Below are 14,501 nucleotides of genomic sequence, written 5' to 3'. Positions count from 1 at the left end.
TTATTATTATTACATCACTAAAACAATAAACCAATTATTGATAAGATCCACTACTATTTCAACTTTTTATAAAAAAGTTAAAAAATATCTTAACATATTCCATACATCCAAACATATCTTAAAGGGACCTACAGAACCCACTCAAATATCTTAGCTCCTTATCATTCACAGATAAACTCAGATCATCTGAAATACTCTTAGCATCCAAATGGAGTCTAAATCTTGTTTCTTTATTACATGTCCAGCATTTTGCTTCAGAGTTGACACATTTGTATAGCTTTCTCTTGATAAACTGCCAAACAAATAGATGTTGATACTACATGTTAGTTCTCATCCTAAAGAGATTAGGGAGCACGATGATGAATTCTATAAATCCTGGTGATAATGTCATATCACTAATATTAGTATCAGCCTCAAAGAACAGCCAAATTTTCAATTGAATTTGGCTCATACGATAATCAAGTGTAAAGTATCCACTCAAAGTCCCTGGCCTTGGCTCCACCTTTCAAGGCTCGTACTTTCAAGTTTATGTAACTGCCCGGAGCTCGCCAGTGAGGAGGGCAAATTTCCGGTGCTGTGACAAGATGGAAGGGACTCTAACAGCTTCTATTCTTGATGCCAAGTCATTACCGCTGGATGTTATGTCTTGCTTAACCGCATTGAGTATTGTCTGCAGGATTTGTAGGGGATCCCCATGGCTAACAATCAAGACTGCACATCTGCAGAGCAAGAACATTGTTAAATTATTGAGTAATGATACACATACCATATTTTTTACAATTTTACAGCTTTGTTTTAAACAGAGGATGGTTATGTAAAAGTTGAAATTCAAATAAAAAATTTTTTAGTATTTTTGACAAGGTGGCACTATCATTTTAGTTAGCTGTAAAATAGTTATATGAATATCATCATCTAAAATCATTTGCACATCAGGAGCACTTATTCTTTCCTGGTAAGAACATTAGTAAGACAAACATTAAAAGCTGAGGCTTAAGTGAATTCATTTGTTCTCTTGGTGTGCAATTAAAGCCAAACTTTGTTGTAATCTTGTCTAGATGAGGCCAGTATGTGCAAAAAATACAATTATTTCGAAAATGGCTTCTTGGGTGGTAGTTATTAGCTTCATTTCTTGTAACGCTCAAATGGAAGACTCAAGCTACACGGCCTATACTCTAAAAAGACTAGTCAATAATACAATTGGAGCCCCATTAAAACATTATAAAGAGTTAAGAATTTCTCATTCCAAATAATGTAGAATCTCATACACCACTGTTGAAGTATATGGCTCATATAATGAAAGTAGGCAGATGCCGGAGCGAGCATAGCGTAGCATAGTAGATAGTATAAATACGTCTGTACATCTAAGGTTAGTACAAATACACATTATGTAACTCTAATCGACTAATAGTGAATTTTCGCGCCCACTTGCTCCCTATGGATGTAGGCACATCACCGAATCACGTTAAATCTTTGTGTCGATTTCTATTATTTTTCTCTTGTGATTATTCCGTACAATTCATCAGAAATTGCCGCACATTTCACAACAACCACCTACCTTATCACTTATTAGAATGGGGTGTCACAATCTCCCTTCCCCCCCCCCCCCCCCTCTCTTATATTCCCCACGTCCTCATCGGGCCAGTCCATCGTAGGTGGCACAACTCAAGTCTTACATATCTTTGCGCTTGATATCTTACTTTAGTTGGGATAGTCTCTAATACCATTTTTTGATTTGTGCTTGATATCTTTGCGCAAGGGCTATGCTAATCTTCTATATATCGTTTTACTTTTATCGAATGTCCCCAAAGTCACGTGGACTATACTTCAAAAATATTAGTCAATGACACAATTAGAGCCCCATTAGAATATTATAAAGAGCAAGAACTTCTCATTCTCAAGTAATGTAGGATCTCATGCACCACCTACCCTTATCATTTATCAAAATGGAGTATCACAATATCATTGACTAGTCCTTTTGGAGTAAAGACCATGTGATTTAGGCCTTCCATTAGAGCTACCAATGGTGTTAGAGCCTATCTCAACCTGAAATGTGGAATGAACTATGCCACCTATGATAAACTGGCTTGACGAGGACGTCAGGATAAAATGGGAGATTATGATACCCCATTTTGATAAGTGATAAGCGTAGGTGGTATATGGAATCTCACATTACTTGAGAATGAGAAGTTCTTGCTCTTTATAATATTCCAATAAAGCTCCGATTAGATTATTAACTAGTCATTTTGGAGTATAAGCCATATGGCTTGGACCCACCATTGGGCGTCACATTTCTACTAGTTTGTGGTTTGCCAATTTGTTGGTTGATTTGCCAATACACATGACACTGAGATTTTTATTCCAAAATCTCAGGAACAATCTGAGCCTACTTCTAGCAAGTAGCCCCCAAGAGAGGCAGGGCTTCCACCTCAGAGGATGCTAGTAGAATTACTTATCTTGGCAAGTATGATGTTAGGACTGTTATTGACAGTATACTAAGATCGTTGAACAGTGAATCATGAAAATCATGAGACAACAAAAAGATGGATTGATATAGTATTTACCCATCCAATTCCGATTCCATAGCTTCCATAGCATTTGCAAGTCTAGAAGCAACATCATCAACACTCTCTCCACCTTCTGGCCGCATGAATGGATCTTTTTCATCAAGAGCCCATGCCTCTGAATACTGTCAGTAAAAGCAAACAGAGGCTTGAGAAATTGTTAGTTGCAGTTTTATATAAACGCCAGAACTAAAATCTTTCAACTTCACATCCTCAACTCCGGCACCACCCTCAAAAGCTATATTAAGCCTTGCCAACTATCACTTACTTTATCATGTGACTTCATTTCAAATGAAGGACCAAAGAAGCGTTCTCGAAGATCTTCCATTGCCTGTCCACCAAAATCTGTAGTCAGCAAAAATAAAAATAAAAGGGATTGAGTGTGAGAGCTTGTTACATTTTGTTGAGCTAATTGGTGGGTGACTACAGTCTGAAAAAGAAAAATCTCAAAGAACTCTTTTCATATATCCCGCAAGCAATGCCCTTGGGCAACAGCATTTTGAAGATATCATGAGTAAATTTTTTCATTATATAATTTGTTCACTTGCATTATGCTCAACAAATACTAAGCTAACATCAAAATCGTGCATCTATACGAGGGTGGAATAGTCTACCTTACATTGAGGACCTTCAAACGGAAGATTCAACATAGAGGCAACAACCTTAGCAGTGTGTGTTGTTCTTGAAAATGGAGAGTAAACAATGCGGACATTTTCCAGTCGTACGCTATTTTCCTTTAGTGCCTGCAATATCCAAATACTATAAGTTTTTCAGCATGCTACATCAACAATGACCAAATTGTGAAGGTTAACGAGGTAATCCTACTATTAAACCAATAGGTTATTCCAGAAGCAATTCATATATTAATTTAATCTTATCACTCGTCCATCTGAACAAGCTCACACACTAACCAAAATCTTGTATGCCTAGCAAATCAAATTTATAATTGTTGAACTGGACATCGACCCGATTGAGTAGCTAAATCTTGCAATAATCATTCATAGGCGAGTATCATAGGATGAGGAAGATTAGTAAAACGGAAATGAACTATTTCAACAATAGATTTACCATCCAGAAAGTGGAAAATAAGAATCATTGAAAGTACAATAAAAGACATCGATTCCCACATCAGCAACCGAACAAAAATAACAAAGTTACTGGACAGACACTGCAGATATATTGGATGAAACACGAAGTAGAGCATGAGATGGACTAAAGATAGAATTCAGACAGAATATCATGGATTACAAACAACTACCTTTAGAAATGACTTTCCAGCCAACTCTGCTTGCTTAACACCATTAGATGCAAGCTGAAATTCAGCACTCGTACCATTTTCCTGTTAGGATGCTAGCCACAGGTTAGTAACTTGAAGTGAACTCACAATTCTGTGAATGGAAGTAATTTCTAAGATAAAAAAACATCGCTGACAAACAAGTAACTAACCCTTAATTCTAACTGAATGGAGTGATGTCTGTCCAGGTTATCTCGTATAATTAAATAATTTTTGTTTTATTTATAGAAAAGGAAGATTTAACACTTGAAAACAAAATTTCTCACAAAACCCAGTTAAGCAAATGCCAATCAAATTCGAATAGCTATTTGGATTCCCCAATATATGTGCATGGCCATCTCTAGAAAACACAAATCATTGCAAGACTAATCTAAGAACCAAATCTACAAATGTTTGGAATACAAAATGGGCAAAAAGAAGAAGAGAAAAATCGAAAGAGACCATGGAGGAGACAATAAGACCCCTCTCGTTCGGAATGCTCTTGCCGTGCCTCAGAACCCAGTATCTGTTGCGCATGCTCGACGTCGTCTCCATGTCCAAATACTCAGCGCTCTCTCTCTCTCTCTCTCTCTCTGTGCCACCCCTGCCTTAATTCCGTCGTATCACTTAGAATTCTCATATAAGAATTTTAGGTTTTAAAATTAAATATTAAAATATTTTAATATTATTATTATTTTAAAATTTAAAAAAATTAAAAAAAATTAAATTATTTATTATATATTATATAAAAATTTAAAAAAATTATGATGACGTCGCAATATATTATTGGCTTTGAGAGGGTACCGTAATAAAGTCACTGCAGAAAAACCCATGTCTGGATCGACCCCTCTACGGCTGGATCCGAGGTCCTCAGAGAGAACTCAGAATCATTTTTACTTTGCACAAGAAAGCTGAAATCACTCACTTGGAACAGATTCCGCGGCCATGGCTCTCAATCTTCGCCAAAAGCAGACAGGTATCGAAAATTATTCGTATTTCCATTTTGATTCTCTGATTTTTAGCTTAATATTCACCTGATTTCATCCGCTATTTCTGATAGTTTAGGATATGAAAAGAAGCCGAAATGATGAACTTCTTTATTATTATTATCCAATTCTAGTCTGAAATTTCTGGTTAAAAATGGTACTTCCATGATTAAACTATAACCCCTGTCGCTGTAAAATTTAGTATGTATATTTCATTGAATTTCGATTCCTGTGACTTTGTGTTTTCAGAATGCATTGCTCGAATGCTGAATCTGAACCAACCCGTGAACGCAACGGGTACCGCAAATGAAGACGTTTACAAGATCTTAATCTATGATAAGTTTTGCCAGAACATTCTCTCCCCATTGATCCACGTCAAGGACCTTCGAAAACACGGTGTCACTCTCTACTTTCTAATTGAGAAGGATCGGAAGCCTGTCCATGGTGTGCCCGCTGTGTATTTTATCCAACCCAATCAAGCCAACATTCAGCGGATCGTCGCTGACGCGTCCCGTTCACTCTATGATAGTTTCCACATCAATTCCTCTTCCTCTATTCCTCGCCCGCTACTTGAAGATCTTGCATCGGGGACTTTGAATTCGGATTCGATTAATCGGATTTCAAAGGTGCATGATCAGTATTTGGAGTTTGTGACATTGGAGGATAGCCTGTTTTCGTTGGCCCAGAAGTCCAGTTATGTGCAATTGAATGATCCCTCGGCTGGAGATCGTGAGATTGAGGAGATAGTGGAGAGGATTGTTACTGGGTTATTCTGTGTCTTGGCTACACTATCTGTGGTCCCAATAATTAGATGCCCACGGGGTGGGCCAGCTGAGATGGTTGCTTCTGCATTGGATCAGAGATTGAGAGACCATTTGTTGTCGAAGAACAATTTGTTTACAGAAGGTGGGAGTTTCATGAGCTCTTTCCAGCGGCCGATTTTGTGTATATTCGATAGGAATTTTGAATTGTCAGTTGGGATACAGCATGATTTTAGGTACCGGCCTCTTGTTCATGACATTCTTGGATTGAGGCTCAATAGGTTGAGTGTGCAAGGTGAGAAGGGTGGGATGAGGTCGTATGAGTTGGATAGTTCAGACCCCTTTTGGGTGGAAAATGGGTCATTGGAGTTTCCTGAAGTTGCGGTGGAGATCGAGTCACAATTGAATAAGTATAAGAAGGATGTTGATGAGGTGAATAAAAGGACCGGTGGGACTGATGGGGCTGAGTTTGATGGGGCTGACTTAATGGGCAACACAAAGCATTTGATGAATGCAGTGAGCTCACTGCCTGAGTTGACAGAGAGGAAGCAGATTATAGATAAGCACACCAATATTGCGACTGTTTTGTTGGGTGAGATCAAGGAGAGGTCTCTTGATTCTTATGCGAAAAAGGAGAATGACATGCTGGTCAGGGGAAGCATTGATCGGAATGAACTCCTTGGTGCGCTCAAAGGGAAAGGGACAAAGATAGATAAGCTGCGGTTCGCTATCACGTATCTGATCTCTTCAGAAAGCGTTAATCAGTCAGATGTAGAATCAGTGGAAGCTGCACTCAAAGAGTCTGAGGTTGATACCAGTGCATTTCAGTATGTGAAAAAACTGAAGTCGTTGAATGCCTCAGTGGCGTCAGCAAATTCAGCCAGTAGAAATAACATTGTTGACTGGGCCGAGAAATTCTATGCTGTGACAGCAGGTGTGAAGAATCTGTTATCAAGTGATAGGCAACTGGCATTGACAAGGACAGTGGAGCTCTTGATGGAAGGGAAGCCGAACCCTGAAATTGATAGTTACCTTGTATTTGATCCTCGTGCTCCCAAGTCAAATTCCGGTAGCAGTCATTTGAGAGGACCCTTTAAGGAAGCAATTGTGTTCATGATTGGTGGCGGTAATTATGTTGAGTATGGGAGCTTGCAAGAGCTTGCACAGCGTCAGCAGCCTGTCAAACATATTATATATGGAGCAACAGAAATTCTCACAGGTGTGGAGTTTGTTGAGCAGCTTACACAGTTGGGGCATAAGATGGGATTCGGGAGTACTGCTACTGCTTCTTCAGTTAATTGATATGTATGTGTTGTAAGTTGTAACTGCTGTTTGAATATTGCTGTCTGGCACTTTATGCATGGCAGAGGAGGCAGTGTAGGAAGTTAGGGACATAATATGGCCAATTGAATATAGATTTGAATATCGAATCCATGTGCCTTTTGACCTTTCATCATAATGAGTAGATTTTCACAATTGAAAAGCTTTGTGTGTGTGACAGTTTTCAGTTTCTGCTGTTGCCTGCTGTGCTTGAAAACTGAACTTTTGGCAATCCTATGTTAATTCATTCCATGAATTAAGATGAGCCCTACCTTATTGTGGATTAACATTTCCCACTGCAAGTTATATTCACTGTATAATTTGAATTTGTTTGGAAGAATTGCTTCTGTATCTGCAGCTTTATAAATTGAAAATTTGTGAATGGTTGGTTCTTTCTATTGGTCGGTACTTGAATGTAATTTGACTAGAGTTTATATCTTATATAAAAAGCCTGAACCAGTTGTTGCTCGTATACAATGGACACACGAATGTTCATGGGCTTCACACTCAATATCCTTCGAACACTCTATATAGGCTTCACACTATATCCTTCGTCTTCTTCATTTTTTCATCTCTTCTTCTTCTCCAGTGGCGGAATCAGACATTTTTACATTGAGAGGCTAATTTTTCTAACGTATAACTTTTATGTAAAATAAAAAGAAATAAATTTTATGTTTAATTCCATGGTAAATCGAAAGATAATAACTTAGTATAAAAATTACATCTTTGTAAGATTATCTAATTTAAGACAACTTTCATTTCGAAGAAAAATTATAATTTTCCATATATAAATATATATATATATATATTATATCGGAGAACCTCTCTAAGGCAAGGCCCTTCAGAATCGCCCCTGTAGAGTAAATCCAAGTCCCGTGCACCGCACTTTCGAAAGTTTCCCTACACGAAATTAATTAAATCGCTAATTTTCATCAGGCCGGGATGTGGCCCGAAAAGATTGTTTGCACCTATAAAGTGTTGAATCTTAGATCTTGAATAGAGTAATACCTCAAGATTAAGGCATTCACCACTTGGGCCAACCCCTTGGGATTATCCATATACATATAAAAATAAAATTCTAAAAAACACAATTTTTTTTTTTTCCTTAGCAAGCTTGCAACTATATTAATAATAGAAAGATACATTGTTTTGAAAAACAAAAATATTACATAAGGGATCATTTTCACTATGAAAAAGCAACAGACTAGGGGGAATAAAGGAAAGAGGCAAGTTTCCAAAATGATTATTGGACGAGGCCCATTGCACTAGCTCATGTGCACATCGATTTTGAGATCGATGAATTTTTCTTGCAGTGCAGTCTTCAAAGGATTGTAGCAAAAATCTTGAGTTTGTAGAGACACCTTAAATTTCCCAGTCTATATTGGTGATATTGTTTGAGAGAGCATTGATAACTTGTTGCTAGCCTCCCTCAATTTGGATCTTCTTCAATTTCCTGTGGTGGGCTTATTGGATGCCTTCAAAAGCTTCTCCTACATTTGGATTGATGTTATTGATGAAACTTGTGAGGACGAAGATCAGTGTGCCATCACTTGTTCTGCCTATTGTTGCTATAGTGCTTCCATCCTTTTTGACTGCCACATCAAATTGGAGCAAAAAGAAGTCTTCCTTTGAGGTTTTTTCAGAGGGAGGGTTACTCTTATGAGTCCATGCAGTTTGATGTTCCTTGAGAAGGGAAGAAACCATAGTGATAAGCCAATTTGGGGTTGGATTGAGTGTTTGGTGGATGACCTTGTTCCTTAAGAACCAGATGTGATGCATGGCTAGGGAAGCAAACAGCTAAAATTGGTGGGTTTCTTCTTCCGAGATCAAGAGGGAATTGGTAGGATTTAGGATGTTATTGATCCATACTGAGATGGTAAAAAACACAACTTATCATCTCCTTTAGATTTCTTATGAGTCATTTATGGAATAATATTCATCTATTATCAATTCTTATAATAATGTTTTTAGAAATTATATTCTCAATAAAAAAACTAACATGTGATTTTCTATAAATTCATCTTTTATTATAGTACCTAAGCTAATTTATACAAGTTTCATGTAAATTTTGAATATTTTGGTGACATAATAAATATCTAATACTATAATTGATACCTTAAACAAATTTTTTCTTGCTTAAAGAATTCTAAAGGATAAAAGTTCTAAGCTATTTTTTTTATACAAGATATCAATCTTAAATGATTATTCTAAAGTTTATTTCAGTTTGAATTCCATATTAAGAAATTTAATATTGTATAATATTCAAGAATTTAGGGGTCTATATTGGTAAGTTTATTAATCTCATAAATTTAATTTAATTTAGTTTTAAGCTTTTTTAAAATTTACCCATCAAATTGAAATAAGTGTTTGGCCAAATAAACTAATTCTGAAGGGACCACGTCATAATAAATACATGATATATAGAAATTAAATAAAATTTTAGATCATATAGGGAAAAAAAAAATGGATGGTGCGGTTGGTGCCCCCAATTTGACCGATTATGTATTTTTTTTTTAATGGTTGAGGAATTAATTATTAGTATATGTGTACATTTTTTTATTTAAAATGTTTTAAGATGTTTGAAAAATGTTTCAAAGAGAAAAAAAAGTGCCATTTTTTTATATACATAAATTTTTTATTAAAAAAAAAGTTGTAAATTTTGAATATAAAAATCATACCCTCTATATATATAAGATGGTTCCGCAAATGGCTGCATGCTCAACCACACTAGTTCACTCTTTTACTTGTGGGTAGTGATAGGATTACTACCTATTTACTACTTACATGTATTTCAAGTCTTTGTTATTTTTTTTCATTTTCTTTTAAGTATTTTTTTAACATCCTTAATCATTAAGAAAAAATTAAAAAAATATATAACTTTACTACTATCCACTTTCTTAATCATTAAGTAAAATTAAAAATTATAAAAAAAAATCAAATAAAAAGAAGATAATAAATAAATAGTAATGAAGTAGTAATGCTATCATTTTCCTTTACTTTTTGCCAATTATTAGAGCATGGGCAAAAGTGTAGCCAAATATAAACGCAAAATCATATGTTTTGAATGTTGTCTTTGCCGTTCAAGAAAGGCTCTCCCGTTAGATTATACATCTTATAGCCAAAATAATAATAACAAAAATTCTATATCTAGTCACTTTAATCACATTAGTAAAATGTGTAAAGAATATATAAAAATGATTGTATGTAGCAGAATTCTAATAATAAAATATTATTTATTATTAGTATTACTTTATTTTCCTAAAATTAATTTTTGATATATTTTGCAATTAAAACCTACTACATAAGATTTACAAATATACACAAATTGTAGTGTCTTAAAATTGAACATCAACAAATATGCACTAATCCAGCAAATAAGAAAAGGAAAAAGGAAAAGTGAGAGGAGAGAGAAAAATAAAGCCGCTGGGTGAGAGAGAGAAAGAGGGAGGAGAGAGAAAAGTAGAAAAATAAATGATGAATGGTGAATAGTAAATCTGAAAATATGTAGAAATATGTCCAAGAAATTTGCATATGGTTAATCCAATACAGTAAAAAAAAAGTGAGATTGTTAGCTAAATATGTATTTACATTTGCATTCAGCTACACTAATACTAATACTCTTAATGAGGCTACTCTGCTCAAAACCTCATCAGTTTGACCTAAACTTAAAGGTATAAAATGAGCTATAGATTTAAGAAGTGAATATATCATGTATTTAAAATTGGATGATGCTAAAGGGCGCCTAGCCTTTATTGCTTGGCATATCGCTAGTTAAATTTTTGTTTTTATTTTTTGTGATTCTTTTTAAATATCTTTAATTATTAATTAAAAAAAAAAAGTATGAGCGGTAAGAGTAAAGGTACCATTTAGCATTTTTCTTTAAAATTACCTAAAAATTTGGCATATAATAAATGATAAAAGATTGACTTAAATAATACACTAGAAGTTGAGTTATCCTACCCACCACGTTTCAATTTTTTTTTGTTTTTATTGTCCGTATATGGGGCTACGTGAAGGTCGACATCCATGACCATGAATAGCCCTCAGCCAGAGGTAAAAGATTTAGCAATTACAGCTATATAAACCCACTTCTATTTTTTTTGTCCTTTCTCTTCCACTGGCATTGACCGACATCCATGACCATGAATTAGCCCCAAGCCAGAGGTAAAAGATCTAGAAATTACAGCTATATAAATCCACTTCTATTTTTTTGGCCTTTCTCTTCCACTGGCATTGACCGACATCCATGACCATGAATAGCCCTCAGCCAGACGTAAAAGATCTAGCAATTACAGCTATATAAACCCACTTCTATTTTTTTGTCCTTTCTCTTCCACTGGCATTGACGATATCCATGATCATGAATTAGCTCCAAGCCAGAGGTAAAAGATCTAGAAATTACAGCTATATAAATCCACTTCTATTTTTTTGGCCTCTCTCTTCCACTGGCATTAACGATATCCACGAGCATGAATAGTCTTAAGAGCACTGACGTTAACTTCATCAAAAATTAATATATTTTTAAATTTTGATGATTTATTTAAAATAAACTTATATTAAATTTATTAAAAAATTATTTAGAAAGTTTTGAATTATAGTAATTATTATTCTTTTTTGAAATTTAAAGATTTATTATTCAACATTTAAATTAATATTTTATTCTAATTTTAATATGTAATGGTTTTATTTTATTTTATTTTAAATTAGTTGGGAATTAATTATTTAAGTACTATATTAAACTATTAATGTCCATATGATTATTATAATTATAAAATATGAAGAAAAAAATTAAAAATATTATTATTAAAAAAATAATATTATATTATTATTTTGATGAATCTAATATGAAATTATAGATATAAAAATTTTAAATTTACGAAAAATATATATCCTTTATCAAATTTTAAAAATAAATTTAATCAATTCTAATGCTAATGCAGGGATAAAAGATCTAGGAATTAAAGCTATATAAACCCACTTCTACTTTTTTGTCCTTTCTCTTCCACTGACCGTCAACTTCACAGGCTGACAAAATTTATTATTAGAGGTTGAATATTTTAAAGGAGAGATAATATTTGTTATTTTAAAATAGTAAATTTTGTATATATATATATATAATTTTTTTAAAAAATATAATTTTTATTAAAATAAAATACATAAAATTTATAAACTTTAAAATTTATCTTTTAACATTATATATAATAACGGGCTAAAAGCTAAATGTCTATCATCTCGTAATATTCATTAATGGGTGATGTTAGGGATCTTGTTAGGTGATATCCGGTCAACATTTTTTGTTAATTTTTTTTTTACATTATGATTAAGAAAATATTTTTTAATAATATTGTGAATTTTATTCATTTTTTAAAAATATTAAAAATGTTAAAAATTTTTAAAAAATGAATAAAATTCACAATATTATTAAACAATATTTTCTTAATCACTACATTAAAAAACTATTAAAAAAAAAATTGGAGTGGGAAAAATGATTTCCTTCATTAATTACCTTAAATCGTTAGGTTGTTATCACTTAACACTAAATATATAGGAAGTAGTGCTACAACCTCGTATTATCTTCTAAATTAGAAAAAAAATATATATATTCTATAAAAATAATTAGAAAACTAACATGTGATTTTCTATAAGTTCATCTTTCATTATAGCACGTAAGCTAATTTATACAAGTTCCATGTAAATTTTAAATATTTTGGTGACATAATAAATATATAATACTACAATTGATACCACAAATAAATTTTTTCTTGCTTAATGAATTTTAAAGGATAAAAATTCCCAACTATTTTTTTATACAGGATATCAATCTTAAATGATTTTTAAGAGTTTATTTCAATTTGAATTTCATATTAAGAAGTTTAATATTGTATAATCAAGAATTTTGGGGTCTATATTGGTAAGTTTATTAATCTCATAAATTTAATTTAATTTAGTTTTAAGCCTTTTTAAAATTTACCCATCAAATCGAAATTAGTGTTTTGGCAAATAAACTAATTTTGAAGGGACCACGTCATAATAAATACATGATATATAGAAATTAAATAAAATTTTAGATCATATAGGAAAAAAATGGATGGTGCGGTTGGTGCCCCCAATTTGACCGATTCTCTATTTTTTTTTAATGGTTAAGGAATTAATTATTAGTAAATGTGTACATTTTTTTATTATTTAAAATGGTTCAAGATGTTTGAAAATTGTTTCAAAAAACAAAACAAAACAAAAAAAAGTGCCAATTTTTATATACATAATTTTTTTATAATAAAAAAAGTTTTAAATTTTGAATATAAAAATCATGCCCCCTAGATATATTACTTATAAGATGGTTCCGCAAATGGCTGCATGCTCAATAACACTAGTTCATTCTATTACTTTTTGCCAATTATTAGAGCATTGGTAATAACATAGCTAAATATAAATATAAAATCACATGTTTTGAAGGTTGTCTTTGTCATTCAAGGAAGACTTTCACATTAGATTATGCATCTTTTAGCTAAAATAATAATAACAAAAACTCTATATCTAGTCACTTTTATCAATCACATCAGTTAAGTGCGCAAAGACTACTATAATGCTCTAGTCCCACAGGGATCAAAGAGTTACTTCCTATAACTTAAAACTCACATTTCATTAAAATATTTACAGACTACAAAATTTAAAATCATCATAATACAACAAAATCTCTTAATAAAATCTGTCAATCCTTATAGATCTTCTATGAGAAATCCACTATATTTAAATAATCATATCACCCAAACTCCATAATCCTAATCCTTAGTTGAACTATTCCAAAATCATCTGAAAAATATTATGGAAATAATAGATGAGTTATCAACAACTCAGTAAACATAAAACATATACTAATATGTAAATATGAGCGTTTTCACATAGTCCAGAATGCAGAAACAAAACATTTCATTTTCAATATGCAAATCTCAATAATACTTAAAGTTCAGTTTGGTAAGTGAGAATTTTGAGTTTTAAAATGAAATATATTATTATTATTTTGAGATTTGAAAAAGTTAAGCAAAATTTAAATTATTTATAATATTTTGTATGGAGATTTGAAAAGGTTGTAATGATAAAATTAGAATTTTAAATTTAAAATGAGAATTTTATAGGGCCAAACCGAACCTTATTATCAAAAAATCAGAGTGACACTTCAAACTGTTTATATTAAAAAAACAAAATCAACTTTTCATATTCAAAGAACCCTTTAGCACAACATGACTGAACATATTCATATTATCATATCATATTATATCAGAGCATCATATCAGAATATAAATCATGTTTAACCTCCGTGGTAGGATTGTACATTCTGCAGAAAGTCAAGTAGAACATAAATCACTGTATCACCAAAGTGATTGCACTCAGAGCAGAAACCACTATTATATAGCATGATAGGGCCAGATGTTACTATTATATCCCGTGGCAGAGCCAGATGTCACTATTATATCACATGACAAGATCATATATCAGAGCAAAACAAAATCAAAATCACCATATCAGAATCAGAATCAAAGTCAGAACAGAATCGGAAAGTCATGCCAAAAGTTTTTTAGATACCACATCATATCAAAACAGA

General features: G+C 32.7%; 2 protein-coding genes and 1 pseudogene across 2 annotated transcripts; 1 reads left to right on the top strand and 2 right to left on the bottom strand.

Annotated features, from left to right (window-relative positions):
- Positions 1-164: 164 nt before the first annotated feature.
- On the bottom strand, positions 165-4,464 carry LOC122313118 (metal-independent phosphoserine phosphatase). The gene is made up of 6 exons (XM_043127855.1): positions 4,297-4,464; positions 3,820-3,900; positions 3,176-3,304; positions 2,830-2,892; positions 2,562-2,686; positions 165-719 (listed from the first exon to the last, which is right to left on the bottom strand). The coding sequence occupies exons 1-6, from the start codon at positions 4,387-4,389 to the stop codon at positions 527-529; spliced, it is 684 nt and encodes a 227-aa protein (XP_042983789.1). The 5' UTR covers positions 4,390-4,464; the 3' UTR covers positions 165-526.
- LOC122314614 lies at positions 1,710-1,818 on the bottom strand (annotated as a pseudogene).
- Positions 4,465-4,642: 178 nt separating the features above from the next.
- On the top strand, positions 4,643-7,188 carry LOC122313619 (SEC1 family transport protein SLY1-like). Its single transcript, XM_043128778.1, has 2 exons — positions 4,643-4,810; positions 5,070-7,188. The coding sequence occupies exons 1-2, from the start codon at positions 4,780-4,782 to the stop codon at positions 6,881-6,883; spliced, it is 1,845 nt and encodes a 614-aa protein (XP_042984712.1). The 5' UTR covers positions 4,643-4,779; the 3' UTR covers positions 6,884-7,188.
- Positions 7,189-14,501: the final 7,313 nt, after the last annotated feature.

This window comes from Carya illinoinensis, chromosome 6 (assembly GCF_018687715.1).
Source record: "Carya illinoinensis cultivar Pawnee chromosome 6, C.illinoinensisPawnee_v1, whole genome shotgun sequence".
In the NCBI taxonomy this organism is placed as follows: Eukaryota; Viridiplantae; Streptophyta; class Magnoliopsida; order Fagales; family Juglandaceae; genus Carya; species Carya illinoinensis.
This window is presented reverse-complemented; position numbering and strand designations above follow the sequence as displayed.